Below are 25,159 nucleotides of genomic sequence, written 5' to 3'. Positions count from 1 at the left end.
TATTATAACAGGAAATTGATTTTCGTTATTGGTTCATACTTTAGACCATTCAAATACTTATAATATGAAGATAATTTGAATGAGTCATTTTATAGATAGAATTTGTTCAATTTGAGGTTCCACTTCATCAATCCATTGGAAGTAGTTATAGTGTATGCAATCAAAACATTAACGAATTTAAAAAAAAATTAAAAATTAATATTTGAAAAAAACTAACAATCATTTCACATACAAAATGACCCATTTCAATCATTTCCATATTACAATTATTTGGATGGTCTAAAATTAAAAAAAAAAAAAAACTAATTTCATATTATACTAACGGATAAAAAAATATTTAACCTTTATATATATATGAATGTGAATAATTAGTTAATAATAGGGGATAGTCTCTTCTATAACCATTAAATTTACCAATTTTTATTTACAGTAGTGTTGAGACAATATTATTTGTTGTTATTTTGTTTTTAATACCTGTATATTACAAATAAAATATAAAGAGAAATGCTTACATCATTAATTGTAATGAAATCATATAACTCATTAACAAATGTGATAAAATTGAAATTTCAAAGGTCCAAGAAAGATAAAGACACGATGACATTGTTTATGAAAAGAATTCAGTGGTCAAGTTAATTAAATAAACTATAGAGCAACCATGTATACAGTATAAACAAGTCTCACTAGCACAAAACGTATAAACAATGACTATTTATTTAATGTGGTTTTAGGGTTAATCGTTGTTATTCAAAATGCGGTGACATTTTTTAAATTAATTTTATTTACAAATGTGGCTATTTGTAATAGCCACATTCTTAAAGCAAAACGCATGATTTACGAATGCGGCTATTTAAATAGCCGCATTCTTAAATCAAAGTTCATGATTTACGAATGCAACTATTTTTACCCTAATTTTGAAACGCACCACTTATGCTTTCATACTTTTTTTCTTTTTGGCTTTGCATTTTCTCTTTGTTTTTGCTCTGGTGTACCTATCTTCTCCTGCGAGTTTCATTGTGTTCACGTACCATTGTAAGTTCGTTTCGATTCGCTCTCTTTCTTCTTCACCAATGGTTTATAAATTTTTTTCGTTTCACTTATTTATTTGCTTTCTTGCATTGGCAAAGGGTTCTCTGACACTTCATTTTGTCTTTTGTTTTTGCTCTCGTGCTTCCTCTCCTTTTCTACGAGCCTTCATATAGTCTTCTTTGTGCCATTGCAAGTTCGTTTCGAGTTCTCTTTCTTCTTCACCATTGGTTTATATATATTTTTTTGTTTCTCTTATCTATTTGTTTTCTTGTATTGACGAAGGTCACCACTGCTTCATTGTCTGTTGTTTGGATTTTTGCTATGTCGTATTTGCTTCGTTGTTGTTGCCACCGCTATTGTTGCCTTAGGGTTTATGACTTTAATTTTTTTTTTAAAATTAAATAAGAATGCGGCTATTTACCATAGTCGCATTTATAAATCGCATTTACGAATGCGGCTAAATAGCCGCATTTGTAAATCTTCGATTTAAGAATGTGTGTTGATCAAGTGCGGCTATATAGCCACCCTTATAAATATAAAATAACCGCACTCGTTTCGCCTCTCTAAACTAGTGTTTTTCTATGGTTCTTCATAAATACATATTGTAAATAAAATTGCAAACAATGTCATGTTATTATCCCCTCGTGTTATTATTAACTAATTATTGACATTCATTTTGTGTCTCATATATAGAATTGCAAACATAAGGACATATATATCAAACATGGCACATCACAAGTCTATATTATTATGAACCAAAATCAAGTGGCAGATTGAGTTGTCCTAAGCAAGTACCACAAAACTACCATACTAAATTCAGTCTTCAATCCCACTCCCATGCATTATTTAGTTTCCTTACAACTAGGATTTTGTTAGTGATGGACCACTCCTCAAGAACTATGTAACACAAACATGTTCCATCCTTACTATAATATTAGTCACCATCACTTATCCAAATCCTATCAGATTTTCAAACTCCAAAATACCTCATTCACTTCACTCAATCCAAAGAAATCAATTTTTTTATTAGCAAGAAAATAATAAAACAATAAAAGTATTTCAGGAATACTCCAACACTTATACAACAATTCTTATACAACACATTTTAACAATATCATCTAGTTTTACATGATAAAACATAAAAAATAATAACTCCTCAAACACAACCTGAAAATATAATATTTCATAAAAAAATTACACTACATTCAAAACCATATTCTACATTTCAAATAAAAAAGTTCTGAAGAGAATAAAAAAAACCTCATACAAAAGTCGAAACCAAACAATTCCTCAAATTATTTCTACCTTTAAATTTTAATAAGACTCATTTTCTTCTTAATAATTCTTCTTTTTTAGTAAACCAACCCAGAGACTTTGAACTTCCCAAAAAAAAATGAATGAGAAGATGAAAAATTATTAGCCATAGCCTAGCCTATAGAGTAGTGAATCCAAAGAGGCAGCGAACAAAAACCAGTTTGAAAAGCCGCAAGTCCAGGGGCAGCCACAAAGCCATATTGCTTTCACATCTCTCCTTGGGCATTTTAGTTCTTCACTGTCAACAAACAAAATCAAATAAATAAATAAATAAAAGGAAAGATGTGGATGAAGCTCTTGCGAAAATTCCTTTCATGTACCAATCATTTTTTCTACATATACCTATCCTTTCTTTCACCCATTCTTTTCCTTTTCACCCAATTTTCCATACCCAAAAAACCAATATATATTTCAAAGAATCAATCTTAATTAATTCCATTCATTTTAAACTAAATGTCTTCTAAACTTCCCTAATCAACACCATGCTTATGTAATCAACAAAATAAATGTGATATTATATATTTTTTTATCAATAATAAATAAATTGTAACAGAGATGTTAACAAGAAAATCTAATCTAATGTTTCCATATACGAGATATAATTATCAAATAATTTAATCATCATAGTTTAAATGTCTCATGTTCTTGCACCAAGATTCGTGTAATAAGAAACAAATAATTATAACACACAATCCGGTAATAGAAAACAACACGCTGAGAGAAAAAAAAAACAGCACATTAAGGAACTCCCTTAAAAAATGTTTCCTTTGACTGGGAAGCACCCTCGGTTAAGGATTCTTTGCATGTATACTATTAAAGGTTGATTTGCAGAAGATCATCACAAATTCCAAAATTTGTCTTCAGCTGATGTTTTGCACAAAATTTTACTATAAATTTTAGTTTTATTATATTTCATTCATCTTATAATTTATTGTGAATAAGGTTAAATTATATTAAATTATGGATCTCTCTTTCTATATATGGTGTGTGAATGGGCACAAGTGTATGAGATTATAAAACTACTACCTTGTAAGTTGTATTTGCATGTTGCATTCAAATCCCCTTAAAAAGAATACTCAAATTATTTTATATTAGATTTTGTGTCTTTTGGTAAGTAGTTTAAATAAAACAAAGTTGTTTGGCACGAAAGCTTTCTGCTTAAAAGTTGTAGCAATTTTTTCACAGTAAATAAAATTTTTTTGAAGATTTTATACTCATAAATCACTGGTTGCCTTTTATTAAAGTCATTAAAAAATTAAAAGATTAAATATGTTTTTTTTCTCTCTATTATAACATGAAGTTGATTTTGATCTCCGATTCAAACTTTAGACCATCCAAATACTTTAGTATGAAAATAATTGAAATGAATCATTTTGTATGTAAAATGATTAATTTTTTCAGATATCGTTAGTTTTTTTTTTCAGAATTTATTGTCGTTTTGATTGTAAGCTAATGTACACTCTAACTACTTCCAATGTGTTGATAAAATGAAATCTCAAATAGAATCAATTTCATATGAAGAAGAACCTATTGCAATCATTTTCATAATATAAATATATCATTTTCATACTGTAAGCATCTGAATAATCTAAAATTTAGATCAGAAACAAAAACTAATTTCATAGTATAGTACATAGAGGAATAAGATACTATATTCTCAAAAGGATATGCATCAAAGATATATGAAACATACAATTGATGTAAGGGTGTAAGGAAACATATAATGCAAAGAAAAAAAGAGAGTAATATATAAGTAAAAAAGAAAAAATAAAATGATGAAAGGGTAGTGGAATTTGGTAGTGTCTAGGATAAACTGGCCAATGAAATGCATGGTGGAGATATGGTGATGGCAATCACACACACCAAACTTATATGGTTCGGTTAGTAAGGAACAGTCGACGATAACTTTGCCTTCAAAATCTTTCTCATTCCAATTTTCCATTATTATTGCACCTCACTAACATTAATAAATGAAAATCATTTTTAAAATCTATTTTCCCTCTCGTTTAATTTATAAATTGTGAGTAAGGGTCTCAAATCAAATTAAAAAAATAAATATGTATTTTTGAAATTTAAGTCGCGTTAATAAACTAATTTCCTTTTTTAAATTAAATAATTCAAAATCAAAATTCATGTATATGGTTTAATAAAATATTATTTTAAAATGTTTTATATTATAGTTATTTTTAAAAACAAATTGGTTCATTAGTTTACCTGTTGATCTAATATAAAATTATATGAGCTATAAACTAAACTAATTGAAAAAAATAACTCAATTTAATTAAGTCGTATTTGTTAGACTTCCTCAATCCATACTTTTTTTTGGATATTATATTGTTAATGTAGAGGTTTACTTTTTCACTACATATGTTTTACTTTTGTATGGTTTGGCTTCTATTATAAAACTATAAGAAAAATATTAAATAAAAAATAAATTTTAAAAATAAAAATTAATTAATTATTATATTGATTAAATTAAATATTATTTTAAAAATTAAAAAAATTATTAATATTTAAAATAAATTTTATTATTAATAAATAGTTTAGAAACTATTTATTAATAATAAAAGTTATTTTAAACACCAACAATTTTGTCATTTTTAAAATAATATATAATTAATTATTTTTTATTTTTTAAATTAATTTTTATTTAATAATTGTTTTAGTAGTGTACATCGCTTTGAATGATAAACAGAGTAGTACGTATACAATTATTTATTGGCAAAAATAGCACAATATCCATCTGTTAATGTTGATGCCACACTGCATACAGTGCGTCTTTATGCATTGTTTGCTTTTAATTCGTGACAAGTTTACATCCTTCTATTTACCAATGTAACTCTTCCTTTTGCCAACATCTATAAGTTAAATAATGCAAGTTAAGTACTGTTCATTTTAATGTATTTATATATATTATATTTCAATTTTGTTTTAGGTCTCAATGTGGAACCAGTTTTAATGTGGAGGTTGAATTTAATAGAAAAACTAGTGAATTTCTTAGAACAAGATCAAATGATATTTAAATATTAACTAAACTATGTATCTTTTTATATATATAAAAACTTTCATGTTAGGTATCATTATGCAATTTGATATTTCAACTACTTTGACACCTTAAGTAATAACAATCATTTATTATTATAAGAAAAAAAATATTATTAAAAAAAAATACAAAAATATGAGAAACTATACCAAAACTCATTGTTAACAAAAACAATACATAAGTAAACTATACTTGTTCATAAAGAATTCTAAGAAAAGATTAGATGAAAACTTATTATACCAATGAAATGATTATCTATAAATAAATTCTAAATTAACCAACTTATTAACACACATATTCCCTCCCCAAAAATTATGAGTAATTATGCACCACAAGAAAATCATGAATTAGAAACCAATTTTAGAGACAAAAATAATTAGTTGTTATATTAACTAAATTATAGACCATTTTAAAAACTTTTTTTTTTGTTTTTTTTTTCTATTATTGTTAAATAGTTTCTAAATTAGTATCTAATTAGCTATCAAGTTTTAACTACAAATTATTTTGATTCTAAAATTGTCACTATAACAACTACTTATTTTTTGTTTTTAAAATTAATTTCTATTTTATGATTTTCTTGTAGTGTTAATATTTAATCGTATCTCAAATCAAAACTATCCTAAAAGAAAAATACCAATCAATGAAAAAACATATACACACAATTGTGTGATGTGTGCTGACTTTTTGATTGCATGATTTATACCAATTATAACTTGGACATATAATTTGTTTTATAGAGTAATTAAGATATAAAAAACATTTTTATCAATGAAATAATGAAAAAATATGTAGCTTTATACAAATTATGATAAAGTAAATTACGGAAATAATATATAATTTTAAACATATTTTTTTATACAATATAGATACAAATTATAACATGTTGAATAACATTGTGTAAATTAGCTTGATGGAATAGTTAAATTTATAATATGCTAGCAGCATAACCTCTCAACAATTATAAAATTTGATTATTCAATATGTATGATAATTCAGTTTTATAACGTTTTTAATTGCTATATAATTGTCTATTAATGATAATTGAATAATATTTTAATTATTTTTTAATACTAATCAATAATATTTAAAATAATTTTAAAACTAACTCGCTGTTAATAAATAATTAAAATATAGTAATTATTAAGAAAAAAAAAGAAATATAGTAAAAGATGTGTAGATAATATAAGGGAAAAAACTTTAATATATAAAAACTTATATTCATTACGTGTTTAGGGTTTATTAAGTTATTTATTGCTTTACATAATATGTAATGAATTGTTGAATTTTTAAGTTACGAGAAATTTGTGTATAAAATTAAGATACTTTTAAAGTGTTTCATTTTTTTTTATTAATTTTTTATTAATATAAAAATAGAAAAAAAATAATAAGAGTTATGAAATATTGATATCTTCTGACAGTAACACACATTTGACGCAGCAGATGTGGCAATGACGTAACTATTACAAAGTGGGATCTCCAACAGTAACGAAGTGAGATTGTGCGGGAATGAGTAGCACAAGCTATATTCGGTTCTTAGTTAATAACCGGGTGTAATATATATATATATATATATATATATATATATATATATATTACATCGGTTCTTAGTAATAACCGATGTAATATATGACCCAAATTCAGAGTTTTGCCTTCGATCCCCGTGGCGAAGGGCCTTCCGACAGTCGAATCATCAAATGACAGCGTTTTGAGAGTCGTGTGAATCTGTTTCGATGCCGATCAGTTCCGCGCCATCGTCCACGACAGTCCTTGCGGTTAGCGGCAAAGTTGTTCCTAGTGTGCTGTCACGTCGAGCGCGACAATGACGATCTCGCTTGACGATCTGGGAGGGGGGGTCGCGACCCATGAGAACAACAACTTTCAACTCAGCCCGCAGTAGATGAACTCGTCGAGGAGGCGACGAAGCTGGTTTTTTGACCATGATGGGATTATTTTTTTTTTATTTTTACCAAAATGGGGTCCGTTTTAAAAAAATTACAAATTTAGGCAAGTCGTGCCAATTTGGCACGACTTCATATGCAAAAGTCGTCCCAATTAGGCACGACTTCTGCTATGTCATACTAAAGTCGTGCCAACTTGGCCCGACTTCTGCCCTGTCATACTGAAGTCGTGCCAACTTGGCACGACTTCTGCCCTATCATAATGAAGTCGTGCCAACTTGACACGACTTCTGCCTAGTCATACTGAAGTCGTGCCAACTTGGCATGACTTCTGCCACGTCATAATTTTATATTTTTTTTTAATTTTATTGTTTATATATTGGGTAGTAAGTTATGTAATGTTAAAAATTAATTTGATACATAATTTTCTAAGAGTGTTAGTTTTAAGGAACAAAAAATTGGATAATTGTGTATGGATCATGTTTGAATTGAATGAATAAATACATAGATAAAGAAAATGAATGTTCTAAGAGTGTTATGAATGAATAAATACATAGATAAAGAAAATGAGAAAATTCATAATCAAACTTGAATTGAATTTTATTATTAAGCTTGTCTGTGCGGACAATTGCTTCTATTGTGACCTTCCGTTCTACAATATTAACATTTTTTTGGCTTATTTGAAATTGAATCATCCATTTCGTTACGAATGCGTTGAGTGCTAGGTCTTCCTGATTGATGTCGACGCATGATGGGGTAAGGTAAGAAATTTGGTCCCGTGTAAGTAGACCAATAATCCTGATTTCGAACTGGATTAAATTGAACCTCATAAACCTTTAAAATATTGTGCAGACTGTATACTCGGGACCACAAATGTCGTTACCTGTAAATGACAAAATGAGCAAACAATAATTACATGTGAACAAGGCAAATGTAAAGCTTGAAATTCCCCACAATCACACCACCATTCATTTAATTTAACTGTGTATGTTATTGGGTAGCGTCGATGTTCGATAGTCAACATATCTTCTACGTCAAAGACTGAATTTTCTCAGTCATATCTTTGCACATGGCACATAGCAGATTGTGCTTCATTCTTTTGTAGCAGAGCAACTATATCTTATGGGAATTGATGCTCGGCTCGCAACATGCATTGTATTTTGGTCGCTCGTTCAACAAACCAAACATTTGTTCTTTCAAATATGGTTTTAAACAAAGCACAAATTGGTAAGGATCGGGCCCCTTTCAAAACGGAGTTGATGCTTTCAGCAAGATTTGTTGTCATGTGCCTAAAGACCTCGACGACAAATACGAAGACCACATTGTGTCACGTCTTCCCATAAATAATTTACTTCTAGTTCAACTTTATAGTTTTATTTTATATCTTGTAATGAATCTTACTAGTTTGTTTAGTTCTAATTAATCTCTTCTCATCATTACGTGTTATGTAAAATCATTACTTCTCAAGCTATTTATTTTGCAAATTCACAACAATAATTCTCTATTTATTTTCCAAATACAATAAATTTTCATTTATGTATTTATTTCCAAATTCAATAACAATTTTCTTCATTTTTTAATTAATCAAATAATCAAGTTATTGTATTACATTACTGTCAAACATGATCCATACATGATTATCCAATTTTTTGTTCCTTAAAACTAACACTCTTAGAAAATTATGTATCAAATTAATTTTTAACATTACATAACTTACTACCCAATATATAAACAATAAAATTAAAAAAATAAAAATATGACGTGGCAGAAGTCGTGCCAAGTTGACACGACTTTAGTATGACATGACAGAAGTCGTGCCTAATTGGGACGACTTTTGCATATGAAGTCGTACCGAATTGGCACGACTTGCCTAAATTTGTAAATTTTTTTAAACAGACCCCATTTTGGTAAAAACAAAAGAAAAATAACCCCATCATGGTCAAAAAATCCGACGAAGCTAGGATATGGAGATGAGCGTCACCGGAGGAGTCCTCGGTGGTAGTGGACAAGAGTTAAGAGAAACAATCTCCGACGTGTTTCTGAAATCATTATTGTTACAAAATTGTGCTTGCCACACCATATTTTTTGACACATTGAGAGCATCAAATGTGTGTCATGGTGGAGAAGGTGTTAACAAAAACATTTTTAAAATAATAAATAACAATACTAGAATACTCCAATCTATTACAAAAACAAGTCTTAAAACACTAAAATTAAGATAGTTTTGATCTCTTAATCCTCCATTAACCCTCTGCCTAAAACAAAACTTGCCACGTTGAACCCACAGTTTGGTGTCCTGGTGCCTTCCTTAGACCTCTAAACCCACAGTAAAATAGAAAGGTAGAAAGAAGACCACCTTACATTGCCATGGATATGGTATGAAAATGATGAACACTCCAATATTTGGATGCCACGTAATATTCGTGAAGGTTTTAGATCCTTCATCAGAAATCGAGTTTCCCTAATCGATTTGGCCACATTTGTTTATTTTTTTCTCCATAAAAAATCAGGTAGCAAAGGAGACAAGAAAATAAAAAAACTATGGTTGGGAAAAGGGTTGATAAAAAGACAACTTAGAGAAATCAAGAGGTTGCGAAAGTCACTGTTTGGGAACTTGAACCACAACTTAGCAACTGTATTTAAACTTTACATCCTTTTGCAGCTCACCACTTGCTGGACTTTGCTTAGCACACTCTGCATTCTTCATTCTGCATCTTTCAAAATTTTCTATATATTTTACCCTAAGGATCTCTAAAGTTGATTCACCAAAATGAAGGTAAGAAAAACTTGCTTTCTCTTGTTCACGTTATTCTTCATTGCCAACTACCATGCATCATGATCATGTCTTCCTTTGCAGATTTTTGAGTGGATGCAAAACAGGATCAGTGGGAGCAATGGAAAAAACAAACGTACTTTGTCGATTTCAGCTACCCGTAAGCATTTTTTTTCCTTGCTCTCATCATTCTCCAGTGAGAGGATCATTTTTGCCACAGTTTTTACATGGTTTGATATACTCTGTGCTGATTGTGACGTTGGCTAGCTATGAGCTTTGTTTCTAGATGCACATAGTGATAAAACACTATTCTGTACAGAGTTAAGAACAACAAAATAATGTTCACAGAATTATGGTTTGGTGGTGTCTACTTGTGTACTGTTGAGTAAACCATTGTTTATTCTACAGGAAAAGAAACTATGCTACTTGAGGTTGATTAGGTAGAGTGAATTATATGCTGCAGTTATTATACTGTTTAATTTATCAAAAAGGGTACAAGAAAAAGTAACACTAAGAAAATAATAATAATGATTCAGTTGAAAAATATTAACTTTGTGTTTGCAGCTTTATATTTACCTTGTGTTCTATCATGGAGTGAGTTTGATGATTGATTTTCCTCCTTCAGATTACTTGAAGCATGAACCTTGCAAACAAGAGTTCAGTGACTGGCCTCAAGCACTCCTTGCAATTGGAACGTTTGGGAGCAACACCATTAGAGAAGATTCGGGTGGAAGGAGTAACAACACTGCGGAGGACTCATCTTCCTTCAAGGATTGTACACAAGAGATCACGCTGGAAGAAGTTGCAAATCTTCAGAATGAGTTCAGCATATTCTTTAAGGGGAGAGTGGAGCCAAATTTGGGAGGTGAACAAGAAGAGCACACCAATGATCTGATCAAGGAATGTTTGAACAGTGAGCATTCAAGGTTGGATTCTGAAGGTAAAGAAAATGAGTCTCTTTCTGATGGCTCCAATGCCAACCGTGGTAATTTCTACCCAAGCAAGAGTATAATATTCAGCAGAGGAAAAGATTGTTGTTTGGACAATAGCAGTAAGAGAGGTGTTGGCAAGAAATCACTCTCTTTTCTTCTTAAGAAGATCCTTGCTTGCAAAAGTGGTTTTCAACCCACCCCTTTGTTCAAAGATCCACTTTCCACTGAGTCCAGAATGGAGAAGGTAGATGAGAAACTAAGCAAATCAGCTTAATCACTCCTTCAAATTTTTTTAAATTCTCATTACTCTGTCTGTGATCACAGATTTTGAGGGCAATACTTCACAAAAAGATATATCCCCAAGGTTCATGTTCAACTACACCGTTCATAAAGAAGTACCTTGAAGCCACACCAATTTCTCACTCTGATGATGATGAGGACAATTATGATGGTGATGATGAAGAGGAACATGCTACTATTTCAGAAAATGGAAGTAAATGGGTCAAGACTGATTCTGAATGTATGCTCTAAACATTGAATAGTTTATTTACATTATTACATTTTACTCAGTGCCTAAGTTCATGTAATCATGCCTTAGTTGCTTTACATGATATACTAATTTTTTTTTCTCAAGCAGATATTGTTCTTGAGATATGATTGGCCTCTTCTCCTGTACTGGAACCATTCTGATTATGCATGCTGAACTCTTCACATGGAAGCTAGTAGCATAAGCAGCATGGAAGATGAAGTAGTGTTCCTATTCATTTGGATGTATGAATCATGCCAAGGAAAGCTGACAAAGAGGAAGAAGAATCTGGAAAAGTTGTATGTTTTACAGCTTTAATGTAGCCAATGAATGTCAAAGAGCATTATCCAGTTTCTTATAGGAGATGAGATCTTAACTTCTGTATTTTTAATAAAGTGTGATTAATTTAACAATATAACAAGCTTTTTTTCTTCTCTTTTTCAGCTTTGAAGGTTTTAGTGTAACTGTGAATGAACGATACATTATTGCATGGTTGGTTGTGCGTCACCACCACATGTTAATAATAATGTGGATCAATCGAAACCTGACATATAGTTAAAAAAAATAATTTAAAAATAATAATAAAGAATAAAAATGAGTTGGGCCATGGTAATTTTAGATCATATAATTTCTCTGTTGGCATTATTTTCCAACCTAGCAGGCTGAGGATTTAGGCAGCACTAATGTTGTCGGAATACTCTAGACTCAATTATAAGAAAAAAAAAATGGGAATACTAAATGATCTTAAATATAAATAAACTTATTAAATAAGTCCTTGGTTTGATTTCTTGAATTCAGGTTTAATGATAGAAAAAAATGAGAGGGAATATTAGTAATCAATCAATATATACTTTTTTCCTGATTTTTTTTGGATCTCATTGGTGTTAAGGATGCATATATATGGTTTAAACTCTTTTTTTGGTACAAAATTCAACTTATTTTTCACATTGTTCATTTAAGAATTCAAGTATGATTTAGAAATTATACATGAAATGAAAATAAGTAAGATTATCAACATAAGGAGAGAAATATATAAACTTTTTTTTTAATTTTTTGAGTTGGAATGATATTTGATATCTCACATAAGTTTATTTAAATTTTATTAGTATTGAAATAAATAAATAAATAAATAAACATAATTTTCTTTTAAAAATAATAAGTAATACCTTTGATAGAATATTTAATATCAAAAGTGTTTTTTTAATAAACTAAACGCGATATTACCACTACAACAAAATCATGAAATAAAAATCAATTTTAGAGACAAAAAATAATTAGTTGTTATAGTGACTAAATTAGAGATCATTTTAGAAACTAAAAAATTTTTGGTTTCTAAATTAGTTTCTATTATTGTTAAATAGTTTCTAAATTGATATCTAATTAGTTACCAAAGTTTTAAATCTAGTAGCAAAAACCTTTGTTGCTAATTAGATACCAATTTAGAAACCATTTAACAATAATATAAACTAATTTAGAAAAAAAAAATTTTAGTATCTAAAATGGTCTCTAATTTAGTCATTATAAAAACTATTTATTTATTTATATAAAATTGATTTTTATTTCATGATTTTTATTGTAGTGTACATATTGGGTTAAGTCAGTAGTTTATATTTTTTTTAAAATTAAAATGGTGATTACTTAAATATATAAGAAAAAACAAGATTAAGAAATTACATGTAAAAGTATGAATAAGACTGAGTTGCTTGTGACCATTCGTTAAAACAAATTGATATATAATCAATTTTTCCCTAGCGAATAAACTTCTAATTTAGTCATTTGAAACTATATTTACATTAGCTTTGGAAGAAAAAACTAAAAAAAAAACGTAATAAAAATGGTTTAGTTTTAAAAAATAAGAAATAGGCACAACGTAATCACATTTTCCTCCTACTTTATGGCAAGGGAAAAAATATAAATCCATAATTGAGTCGTAAAAATTTCGATAAATATTCACTATTTTCTCTAGCTGCAATATAGTTATATGCATATTATCAAAATGTTAGAAACATGTCAGCTTCATTTTGTTAAATTGTTTGTAAGAGAATATATGGTTATTAGGTGTGAGTTCCGCATATATTATTATAGCCAATGCTGCTATGCTAGAACATTTAGTTGCTACACCAAGTCATACACTTAAATATATTCCAATTTATAAATGATTTTTTTTAAGATTTCTAACAAAGACACTTTACTTATTTATTTTAGTACTTTTTGTTAAGGAATACTAAGGAAGGAAAAATATAAGGGAATGTTCTATCATTTGTTTTGAACAACTTCTAATTCTAATGTGTCACTTCTTATTAACATCATTAACACTTCTTATTAATATCATTAAGACTCTTCTTTTAATATAGATAATTGATTGGTATGCATTAGTGGAAAATTATTAAAAAAAAATCAATTTTATAAATAAAAAATAATTAATTTTTATATTAACTAAAATAGATATTTTTGGTATTTAAATTAGTTTTTATTATTAATAAACATAAAAAAAAATTATTGAATTATCAACGGATCTGAAAATTGAAACGAAAATTGAACCCGAATTCATATTTGTTTATAACTGGATGTTAAACTTGTTAAAGATAAAATGTCAATTTTGCTATAAGACAGAGCTGATAAAGTAGTTAATATCTAAAACTTTGGTAGCTAACAGTTAGATATCAATTTAAAAACTACTTTATAATCTTTTATTAATAATAATTACTTTAGATAACAATAATTTTTTTAGGTTATAAAATGGTCTCTAGTTTAGTCAATGTAATAACTAATTATTTTAGTTTCTAAAATTAGCTTTTATTTAATGATTTCCGTGTAACAACATTTGTTTTTATGGAGGAACCTGTCTTGATTGTGATAAATATGGAGAGGCTCTCAAAGAAATGCTTAATTATTGTTTTTCACTGAGAATCGAGAAATTCAGAATCTTTTCATTTAAAAGAAAAATTTGTTGTTGTGGTGAAAATGACAAAAAACATAAGTTTTATACTCACTCTTAATTATGAGAGAAAACTCAACTTGATGGCAAGTGAAGAAGGTGACTCTTGTCTATGACACAAGAGGCTAGGGCAATTAAATTACCATAGTTTTATGTTGCTTTCTCAAAAGAATATGGTGTTTGGCCTACCAAAGATTGAGAATAAAAATAAAATGTGCGAAGGATACATGTTTGGCAAACATCATCAACATACCATTCTTAAAGGAAGGACCAAGGAGAGTCAAAGGAATGTTAGAATTGGTGCAAACAAATTTATCTAGTCTAATGAATACCCTTTTTTATAGTCAAAATATGTACTTTTTTATTTATTGATGACTTCACTCGCATGGGACATGAGTTTATTTTATGAGTAAATTTTTTGAATATTTAATGTATTTAAAATGTTTAAAGCACTTTTTGAGAAACAAAGTGGCACTTAGAGAAGTGATAGGGGAAAAGAGTATCTCTCCAATAATTTAGAAAATTTTGTGAAGATGAAGGAGTAAAAGGACAATTGATAGTTGCTTATACACCTCAACAAAATGATGTATCTTAAAGGAAGAAACAAATTGTGTTGGAGATCATAAATTCTACTTGTTGAATAAATGTCCAAGAAAAGTAGTTTGGAACATGACACCATTTGAAGCATGGAGTAGAAGAAAATCTTCGATCAACCATCTTAGTGAAGTTGTGATATTTAATAAGAAGACTTCATGGAATTGGTAAGAAGAAAAGTTAAAGCAAAAAATAATTTCAATTTTGTAGTAGAGTTCAATAACGAGAATGATGAATGTGAAAATGTGGAATTACTTCCAAGCACATCAAGTTCTTCACCCTCATCAAATCTTTTAATTCGAGTTCCTCATCTTCAAGCTCAACTCCTAAAATTATTCTTTTGAAGAACTAGAAAGCTTTGAAAAGGTAATTAAAGAAGAAGCTTGGAGTAAGGCTATGCAAGAAGTAATTGAAAAGAACAAAACATGAATGTTGACTAAGAAGCCAAATGACAAAGAACCTATTGACTTGAAATGGGTGTGCAAAGTATAGCATTTAGGCACAATTAGAGCTTTAATTTCCCTTGCAACTCAAAAGTTGGAAATTATTTCAGTTGGATATGTAGTCATCATTCTTGAATGATGAATTGAAAGAAGATGTATATGTTTAATAACCTCAAGACTTTTTTATTGAATGCCAAGAAGAGAAGAGAATGTTTATAAACTAAAGAAAACCCTTTATGAATTGAAACAAGCTCGAAGAGTATGGTATATCAACATTGACAACTATTTCATAGAGAAAAGTTTTAACAATAGCAAGAATGAGCCTACCTTATATGCCAAACAACGAGGTATGACTAATATCTTAAGTGTTGCATTGTATATGAATGACTTAGACTTTATTGGAAACAACTTAGAGATGACTGAAGATTTTAGAATTAAAATGATGGAGAGATATGAGATGAACAATTTAGATTTGTTGCATCATTTTCTTGGATTATAAATTCATCAAGATAATGTTGGAGTCTTTGTTTGTCAAAATATGCTGAGAAAATATTGAAAAAATTTAGGATGTTTGGGTGTAATCCATCTTATACATTGTTGGTTATGAATGAAAAGTTGAAGAAAGAAGATGGAGGAAGGAAAGTTGATGGTAACAACTATAGAAGCCTACTGGGTAATTTATTTTATCTTACTAATTCAAGGCCCAATATCATGTTTGCAATAAGTTTACTCTATCCATTTAGGTGCAACAAAAAGGGTGTTAAGATACATTCAAAGCACCTTGAGCAATGGGATAAAATATGTCAACAAAACTAAAGCAATGTTAATTGGTTTGTGTGATAATGATTGGACAAGATGCATGGATAATATGAAAAACACTTTTGGACATGTTTTTTCACTTGGCTTTAAAGTATTTTCATAGTGTACAAAGAAGTAACAATCTGTGTCTCAATTTTTTTCAGAGACTAAATATATTTCGACTGGTTTAGCAACCCAACAAGCAATTTTGTTGAAGAAAATACTTAAATATTTTGGTGAAAAATAAAGCTTTGTCATTATTCGTTGTGGTAATAAATCAACCATTGCTATGGAAAAAACTAGTCTGCAATAGAAGAACAAAACACATAGCCAATGAAACATCATTTTATTCAAGAAGCAATTGAAGATGTGAAATAGGAGTTTTATAATGATCAACTTTTCATGAAAGCTTTGTTGAGTGAGAGAAAGGGAGAGGTTTGTATACACTTACAAGGATAGATGGCAACTTAAAGCTTGAGTATTTTTACATTCTTTCCTTTTTAAAGGGCAAAATTATGAGAAAGGCTAGTTATCAAGTTTCAAAAATACATTACCATGTGAAACTATCGAAACCTTTCACCCTTTCTACTATTCTATCCCCATTCTTCTTTGTTCTCTGTTTCCTCTTGCAGAAAATCAGTGTTTAGTGCATACCACTTTACTCTAAGAAGATCATTAATGAAATTGGACGAGCAAAGGATCAAGAACATTCCCACCCTCAAAGCATGCAATTGTCATCTACAAAAGAAACTTGAACTACGCTAGCTTATTGATATACTTTTACCTCTTCTATCCTTCTAATAGTTTCTTTCATCTTTGGTCTTTGATCACTAAGCTAGCTTATTGATATATCTTTAAACTTTTACCTCTTCTATCTTTCTAATAGCTTCTTTCATCTTTGGTCTTTTATCAGGGTCAATTTCGGTGCAAGCAACCCCGATATGGAGAAGTTGCAGCATCTGATTGCGTGAATTTGTGTCGTTTGACAACTCTGGATCGATCAACTCTGCTTCTATTCTCTCAGAAACCGAAGAATGGGCCCATTGCACAACATCAGTCCCACCCTTGCCATTGCTGTGATACTGGGCAGGGAACTTCCCTGTGATGACTTCAAGAATGATGATTCCAAGGCAGTAAACATCGGTCTTCTGTGAAATTTTCTGATTCTGCACATAGTCTGGGGTTTTGAAGGCAAACAATGCCTGCATTGCAACACTGGGGTTGATTAGTGGCTGAAAGGCATAGTCACTCAATAGAGGCTCATAGTCATCACTTAGGAGAACATTGCAAGACTTAAGGTTCCCGTGAGGCAAGTCATAGGTGGAAAATTCAGTGTAAAGAAAACCCAACCCTCTTGCAATTCCCTTAACGATGTTCAAACGGGTAGGCCATGTCAATTTAGAATGAGATAATCCTCTGTCACCTGAAAAATCAAACATATAGTGTGCAATTGTTAAAACAACACATTCATTATTATAAAAGTGTGATATATGATTAGTGTTGGGTGTGTTACCATGCAAAACATAGAACAAGCTTCCTTTGGGCATGTACTCGGTGATCAAGAGCTTCTCCTCCCTACGGTAGTGGTAGGCGAGGGGAGTGATGACGTTACGATGTCGTATCCTGCCGAACTGCCTCATCTCGGCGTCAAACACTTCCTTCCCCATTTTATTCATCTCCCTCATCCTCTTCACAACCACGCACAACCCGTTCGCCATCCCCGCCTTGTACGCCGACCCCAGAGCCCCGTTCCCCAACACCTCCGCCTCCGCCTTCATCATGTCTTGCAACCCAAACACCCCCCTCATCTCGTTCACCATCACTATGTCCCCCCTCTTGTTCTCCCTCCTCTCGCCCACACTCCCCCTCACGCTGGACACCTGCACCTCCCTGACCTCATCCGCGCTATTGCTCCTGCTCACCGCAGTGAACTGCCCCCGCCGCTTTTTCGTCAAAAACAGAAACATCAACGCCGCCCCTACCGCCAGCATTAGCACCACGATTACCTTCTTCGCCCAGTTGCTCCCGTACTCCTCCTCTCCCACGTTGCTCGGCATCGAGTACGACGTGGTGGAAGCCTCGCACGCCTTCACCAACGGCTTCCCACACAGAGCGTCGTTTCCTACGAAAGAGTCCACGGTGAACGTCGCCAGATTCTGGGGAATGGGTCCTTCGAGTTTGTTGAAGGAAAGATCCAGCGATTTTAGCCCTTGACCGAAGTCAGGGATTAGGCCGGAGAAGGAGTTGTATTCGAGGTGGAGCTCTTTGAGAAGCTCGAGCCTGGTGAGGGATTGGGGGATGCTGCCGGAGAAGCGGTTGCCAGAGAGCCAGAGTTTCTTGAGGGATTTCAAGGGGGAGAAAAAGTCGTTTGGGATGGGTCCGTAAAAACGGTTTTGGGTTAAAAGGAGGGACTTGATTGAACCCAGTTTGTTAAACTCCGGCATTGGTCCTGAGAAGGAGTTGTTGATGAAGCTGAGGGTTCTGAGGCCGCGAATCTCGGCGAGGGCGTTGACGTCGATTGGGCCGGAGAGGCCCAAGTCGGAGAGGTGGAGGCCCGTGATGACGCCGTTGAAGCAGACAACGCCGAGCCATGTGCCGGAGCAAGGGGAGACGTTGGGGATCCATGAGGAGAGAGAGCGATCGGAGTTGACGAGGGATTGCTTGAGACGGAGGAGGGATTGGGTTTCGGTTGAAGAAGAGAGTGAGAAGAGGAAGAAGAGGAAGAGAAGGAGGAGGAGGTGGTGGAGGCTAACAGCGGCCATTGCGTTGTTGTTGGAGTAATGGACCGCTGGCCGGAGAGATTAAGGTTGTTTGTTTTTTGGGGTGGGGTTTGGTTTGTTTGGTGTTGGTGTTGGATTTGGGAAGAGAAAGTGAGGTGGGGTGTCATGTTGGAGGTTGGATTTTGGTGTTTGGGTGTGAGAGATGAGAGAGATGAGAGAAGAGAGGGCGATGAATGATGATTATGTGTTTTCTTCTAAGAATAGTTCCACCTTGCACTCCACATGCTTCTCCTTTCGTTTCTTCCGATTTCTTTGGACTTTATATACTTTTCGGCATGCCAACCCAAACATTCTCCCATTATCTTTATCAATAAAAGATAACATCAATTCCTTAATATTTTTACATCTTGGATGGAATTTACCATTTATAACACTTTCTAATTCAATTTCTATTTGATCACAACATTTGTGTTTTATTCTTCCAATTTTACTTATTTTTAATTTATTTCTCCAATTTCAATTAAGGTTTTATTTTAGTTATTTAACTAGTTTACTATGATTGTTAGTTTTTTTATTTTGTATAAACTTGTGTAATTCATCATTAACGGGCGAAATCAAAAGTGTTTTTTACTTTGTATCCAATTGTCTAAATCATCATTTAGGGACTAATTTGGTTTGATATACTCTATTTCTTTTTAAAAAAATATACCTTCAATCAGAAAATTTAATTTGTTTTTTTAAACATGTATCCAATCATAAAAATTATATATGATTTGGTTTAGTTAAGTTTAAATACTTCAATATTACATATAATCTATAGTATTAAAATAATTATAATTTATTTAAACATAATAGAAATTATCAATAAAAATAAAATAAAAATTCCTTGTCTTCAATATTATGTATAATGTATAGTATTAAAAAATCTATAGTTTATTTAAACACATTAGCAACTTTTGTTTTCATTAATAAAAGATAAAATAAATATAAAAATACAAGAAATAACTACGTTTTTACAACACAAATAAAGAAGAAGTATAGTTATGTTGTAATTTTAGATTGTGAAATAAATACTAAATAACCCATAATCTACATTTCATAAATAATTCTAAATTCTAGATAACTCATTATCTATTTTGCATAATAGCCAAAGCCTAATAAACTCACGCACATACCTCTACAATATTAAACAAAATTTAAAACATAAATATTAAAAGTAGTTTAATTACTCTATATTATTTATTTTTAACAATATTTGACTTTGTTTTAGTATTTTTCTTTTCAAAGGTACATTTCATTCCTATGTTTCCTCTCTGACAATGGTACATTTCATTTTTATATTTCTTTTATGTAAACTAAATTACACACATTAGACTAGACTTTTCTCTTGTACGCATATTTCTCATACATAGAGTAAAATAAAAAATAATATAATGATATTTAAATAATATCGAATTGAATTTTATTCTAGAGAAAAAATATTAAAAAAAAAACTTGATGGTGTGAATTGTAAGGTTTTTTTTTACTACATAAGGGTAGTTTTTATTTCGTTTTATCAAAATGGGGTCACTTTAAAAAAATTACAAATTTGGGTAAGTCGTGTCAATTTCGCACGACTTTATATGATGAAGTCCAGCTAAGTAGGTAAGACTTTGTCATCTCAAACTGAAGTTGTGACAACTTGGCCCGACTTCTACCACATCATCCTGAAGTCGTGTCAAGTTGACACGACTTCCGTCACGTCATATTTTTTTATATTTTTTTAAAATTTTCTTGTTTATATATTGATTATTAAGTTATGTAATGTTTAAAATTAATTTGATACATAATTTTCCGAGTGTGATAGTTTTAATCAACAAAAAATTGAATAATCGTGTATGGATCATGTTTGATAGTAATGTAATATATTAATTTGGTTATTTGATTAATAAAAAAATATGAAGAAAATTGTTATTACATTTGGAAATAAATAGAAAATTGAGAATTGTTATTGTATTTGGAAAATAAATAGAGAATTGTTGTTGTGGATTTGCAAAATAAATACCTTGGGAAGTAATGGTTTTATAGAATACGTAATGATGAGAAGAGTTTAATTAGAACTAGACAAATTAGTAAGATTCATTACAGGATATAAAATAAAAATAAAAGGTTGAACTATTGGAAGTAAATTATTTATGGGAAGATGTGTCACAATTTGGTTTTCGTACTTGTCGTGGAGGGTGATGATCAGACAAAAGAGGAGGTGGAAGAGGATCATCAACGATATGTTCGTCATCATTGTTATTGGCTTCTTTATGAGATCCTGGTGAGGCCATTGTGGATCAACAGTGCATGGATGATGTTGGATTATATGCAGAAGGAGGGGTGAATGCCGAAGTTTCAAACATATTTGGTGGAGTGGAAAAAGTACTCGAAGGAGAAGGTAAAAAGTCATACGTGTAAGGAATCTGATGGTGTGGAGAATGAAGTGAGAGGTGAAGAAGACGATCCATGTGTGTGGATGTGGATGGTTGTGGAATACCCGAATAACTGGATTGACGAAGATGATCCATGGCGTGTCATAATGCTCGGAAACAATTGTTAACTTCATTATATACATGTTGATATTGTTAAAAGTAAAAGGCATGAATATGAATTAACTTCATCATCGTCAGACGACGATTCCTTAGCCGATATGTAACAGATAGTATGGTTAATGTACCACTACATGTATGTTGTGCAATCATGCAAATGACCATTACCATTAAACTGAATGCCTTCTATTGGCTTCATTAAACTCAAACAACAAAATTATAAACAACTATAATGAATCACAAATTATTCATGGTTGCAATTTTGTCTCAATCTTTGATACTGTAAAAGTCTGCAAACAAATGCAACCACTGTAGCCTCAATTTCATGGTCACGAAGGCCCTAAATATCTTAACTATGTGGCCAGAATTGTAGTTGCGACATTTTTAAAAACCATGATTACACATTAAGACTAAATAATAGATTTTTTGTCGTTGTGTAGTTGGGGTAAGATAGGATTTCCAGATCATACGAGAATGTTATGACTATAATTCATTCATGATACTATAATGTCTTTAAACAATCCAAATGAAATGAAGTAGGTGTAAACTTTCACAACTTATGTTAATCAAATATTACTAATCCTATATAGAAAATAATTATTGTAATAAGTAGAAAATAAATTCTATAAAAAAATTATAAATTAAATCATACAACAAACACAATTTTGTGGTTGATGGGAATTTACAGAATGTACTATGGAGACTATGAATCAATGTGAGTTAGCAACACTCAGTTACAATGAAGAACTCTACATATTGAACTGAAAGATGAATTCCTTCAACATTGTGCCCACAAGTAGGTTAGAGGTGTAGTTGGTAATAAGATTTCTCCTTTTTCCAGCATGGTTTGTCAACAAGGTTGTTTGGCTAAGGAGTGTAGGTTCATTGGCAAAGGTGTGTATGTTGCTATTTAACTATATCTGAGCCTCTGCATCTCAACCTCATTCAAGCCAAAATATATGGTTGATTTTTTTCCTTCATTGAATGGGTCAAAATTTGTCAACAACGAATCTATCTTACTGTTTTGAAGCACGCTTCTTAAATGTACTTTGGAAATTGAAAGTTTTCCTTCTTTCACTGTTGAATGAAGACAAAGGAAACCTGCCAACTTGTGAACCTTGCATGTGAATTTAGTGCATGAGTGAGAGAACACACTCTAGTCTATAAAAAAACGAGAGTTTAAATAAGATGAGACAGCTTTTCGTGCAACGTAGATACTATAACTGGAGAGAACTTATCCTCAAACCATTGATCTCCTCATCTCTACGAGTAACAAATAATCACATTTTCTCTTCTAAGGTAATTTAATGCAGTTTTTAGAGGTACTTTAAGTGTTATTCTTTATTAGAATTGAAGCTTTATTTGAAGAATCCGTGCAATACAAATTAACATGGATTATTAAGGTGAAATTTAATTGAGTGGAGGAACAATAACAAATATAAGTTTTGCTCTTTTACTAAATTAATATGTTAAAAAATGTTTACATTTTAAATGACTTTTCATAATAGTTAAATTCTCATAGTCTCACTACTATATATAATTTTATATATCCATAAAAAAAGTAGGTGTGATTTTATTTAACATTTAATGTCTTTAGAATATGTAAAAGTTCTCTAGATTCAATTCTTTTTGTTATTTGATTACTCAACTTTGATGTGTGTTTTAACTCTCTCAGAGGCTTTATAATATTACAAACAATTTATGGTATTTCACATTTTTAGACCGGTTATGTAAATAAACTTCTTTTTCTTTAGTATGATTATCTTGCTCAATTTTTGGCATTTCTGTGAAGCCATTTCAGTTCCATACACAAATATTTACTTACATAAATCATGTTATTTCTCAATTAATTTTTTTTATTTTTCAAATATATTAAAAGTTTAAAAAATAAAAAAAATTGTTTTTGTCATGGATGTTGGCTTCACGTGAACTACTTCTTTTCTTGTCAATGATTGGATTTTGTTTTCATTCATGCTTTTCCCAATTAATTTTTTTATTTTCTAAAGTTATTAAAAGTTTAAAAAATTAAAAAATAGTTTTTGGCACATCATGTTGAGTTGTGCACGTCAGTTCTTGATTTTGAAATGACATTGTATTTTCAATTCAACATTGCACACCTATGTTAGAAAATAATATAGCAAATATCATGAATGAATCTCAAACTAAACATAGTTTGAAATATATACATTAGACTATCAGGTAACATTCCATACATTCTTCCATACACTGCTATGAGAGTGTCTCTAAATACTCCCTTCCACATTTTCTTCTTTTATATTTATGGTGTATATGGATTCCTAGTATTCTGGTGGAAGTTCTTCGAACACTAAGAAAGAATCTTTTATCAGATATATGGTTCATAATTCAGTGAAGATGATGAACAAGAGAAGTACATTCCAGAGGAACAGACCTTCCCAACTTCATCCAACCACAATGTTCAATCATTTAGTCGTGGAACCCACAATACACATTTCGACCTTTCGGAAGGCATGTCTTTCAATTCAAAGGAGTCAACTTTGAATGCAATCAAACAATAACACATTGATCAGGGTTACAAATTTATGGTGGTGGAATCAAAACCGAATAAATGTACTACATGTTGCATTCATTACAACAACGGTTTCCAATGGCACATCCAAGCCTCTTTTACAAAAAACCGACAACAATGGGAAATCAAAAAAATTGAAGCTCCTCACACTTGTTTAAACACATTTGTTTCATTTTATCACAAAAATTTAGATTCAAGCCAAATAGCTTCCTTTGTGGTCAACTTCGACAAAGCGAATTCATCCATTCCGATAAAAACTATAATTGTGGAAATAAAGAATCGACTTGGTTATTCGGTGATATATAAAAAAGCACGGGTAGTCAAAAAAAAGGCGCTTGCAATGGAGTTTGGTGATTGGGACGAATCATATAATCATCTTCCAAGATGGTTGCAAGTTGTACAAGACAGTGTCCCTGGAACTGTAGTGCAATATATTACTTGTTCGTATGTTGTTGATGATGTTAAAGACCAATCTAATTACATCTTAGAACCTGTGTTCTGGTCATTCAAGCCATGCATTGAAGGGTTCAAATATTGCAAGCTCATAGTTCAAGTTGATGACACATTCTTGACTGGAAAATATCACGACACTTTGTTGACTGCCATCAGTCAAGATGGGAACCAAAACATTTTTCTGTTAGCTTTTGCCATTGTTGGAGGTGAAACAAAGGAAGCCCTTATATGGGTTTTCCAATTGGTATGAGCATATGTGACACCTCAGTCAAATCTATGCATGATTACGGATAAAGGAACAACAATATTATCAACATTACAATCTCCAGAAGTTTCTTCGGAAGAAGATGGTTTAACCTCAGTGTATTACATACGCCATATAGCATCCAATTTCAATAAGAGGTTTAAAAATGTTGAGTTAAAGCAGAAAATAATCAACATGGGTAAACATTTCTTAACTTCAATCACGCACTTCAAACAATTCACAACATTTTCTATTAATACGTTCTTTGAAATTGTCACAGGTTATGAAATGAAGCAGCCAATTCTACAAGCAAAGTTATCGGCTATACAAGCA

At 31.0% G+C, this 25,159-nt stretch overlaps 2 protein-coding genes across 2 annotated transcripts; one reads left to right on the top strand and one right to left on the bottom strand.

The window, feature by feature from the left end:
- Positions 1-9,949: 9,949 nt before the first annotated feature.
- LOC137821153 (protein NEGATIVE GRAVITROPIC RESPONSE OF ROOTS-like) lies at positions 9,950-11,872 on the top strand. The gene is made up of 5 exons (XM_068625615.1): positions 9,950-10,060; positions 10,142-10,217; positions 10,683-11,233; positions 11,314-11,509; positions 11,627-11,872. The coding sequence occupies exons 1-5, from the start codon at positions 10,055-10,057 to the stop codon at positions 11,644-11,646; spliced, it is 849 nt and encodes a 282-aa protein (XP_068481716.1). The 5' UTR covers positions 9,950-10,054; the 3' UTR covers positions 11,647-11,872.
- A 4,744-nt stretch (positions 11,873-16,616) lies between these two features.
- LOC137823092 (pollen receptor-like kinase 3) lies at positions 16,617-19,304 on the bottom strand. Its single transcript, XM_068628212.1, has 2 exons — positions 17,802-19,304; positions 16,617-17,711 (listed from the first exon to the last, which is right to left on the bottom strand). The coding sequence occupies exons 1-2, from the start codon at positions 19,048-19,050 to the stop codon at positions 17,143-17,145; spliced, it is 1,818 nt and encodes a 605-aa protein (XP_068484313.1). The 5' UTR covers positions 19,051-19,304; the 3' UTR covers positions 16,617-17,142.
- Positions 19,305-25,159: the final 5,855 nt, after the last annotated feature.

Source organism: Phaseolus vulgaris, chromosome 9, assembly GCF_000499845.2.
Source record: "Phaseolus vulgaris cultivar G19833 chromosome 9, P. vulgaris v2.0, whole genome shotgun sequence".
In the NCBI taxonomy this organism is placed as follows: Eukaryota; Viridiplantae; Streptophyta; class Magnoliopsida; order Fabales; family Fabaceae; genus Phaseolus; species Phaseolus vulgaris.
Note: the sequence above shows the minus strand (reverse complement) of the source record. Positions and strands in the feature narration are given on the sequence as shown.

Excerpts from the sequence above, each read along its gene's own strand:
- LOC137821153 (XM_068625615.1), top strand. Across the intron at positions 11,234-11,313 it reads CTGAGTCCAGAATGGAGAAG|ATTTTGAGGGCAATACTTCA; the intron begins GTAGATGAGAAA and ends CTGTGATCACAG. Across the intron at positions 11,510-11,626 it reads GGTCAAGACTGATTCTGAAT|ATATTGTTCTTGAGATATGA; the intron begins GTATGCTCTAAA and ends TTTCTCAAGCAG.
- LOC137823092 (XM_068628212.1), bottom strand. The coding sequence starts at position 19,050 with ATGGCCGCTGTTAGCCTCCACCACCTCCTCCTCCTTCTCTTCCTCTTC. Across the intron at positions 17,712-17,801 it reads CTTGTTCTATGTTTTGCATG|GTGACAGAGGATTATCTCAT; the intron begins GTAACACACCCA and ends TTGATTTTTCAG.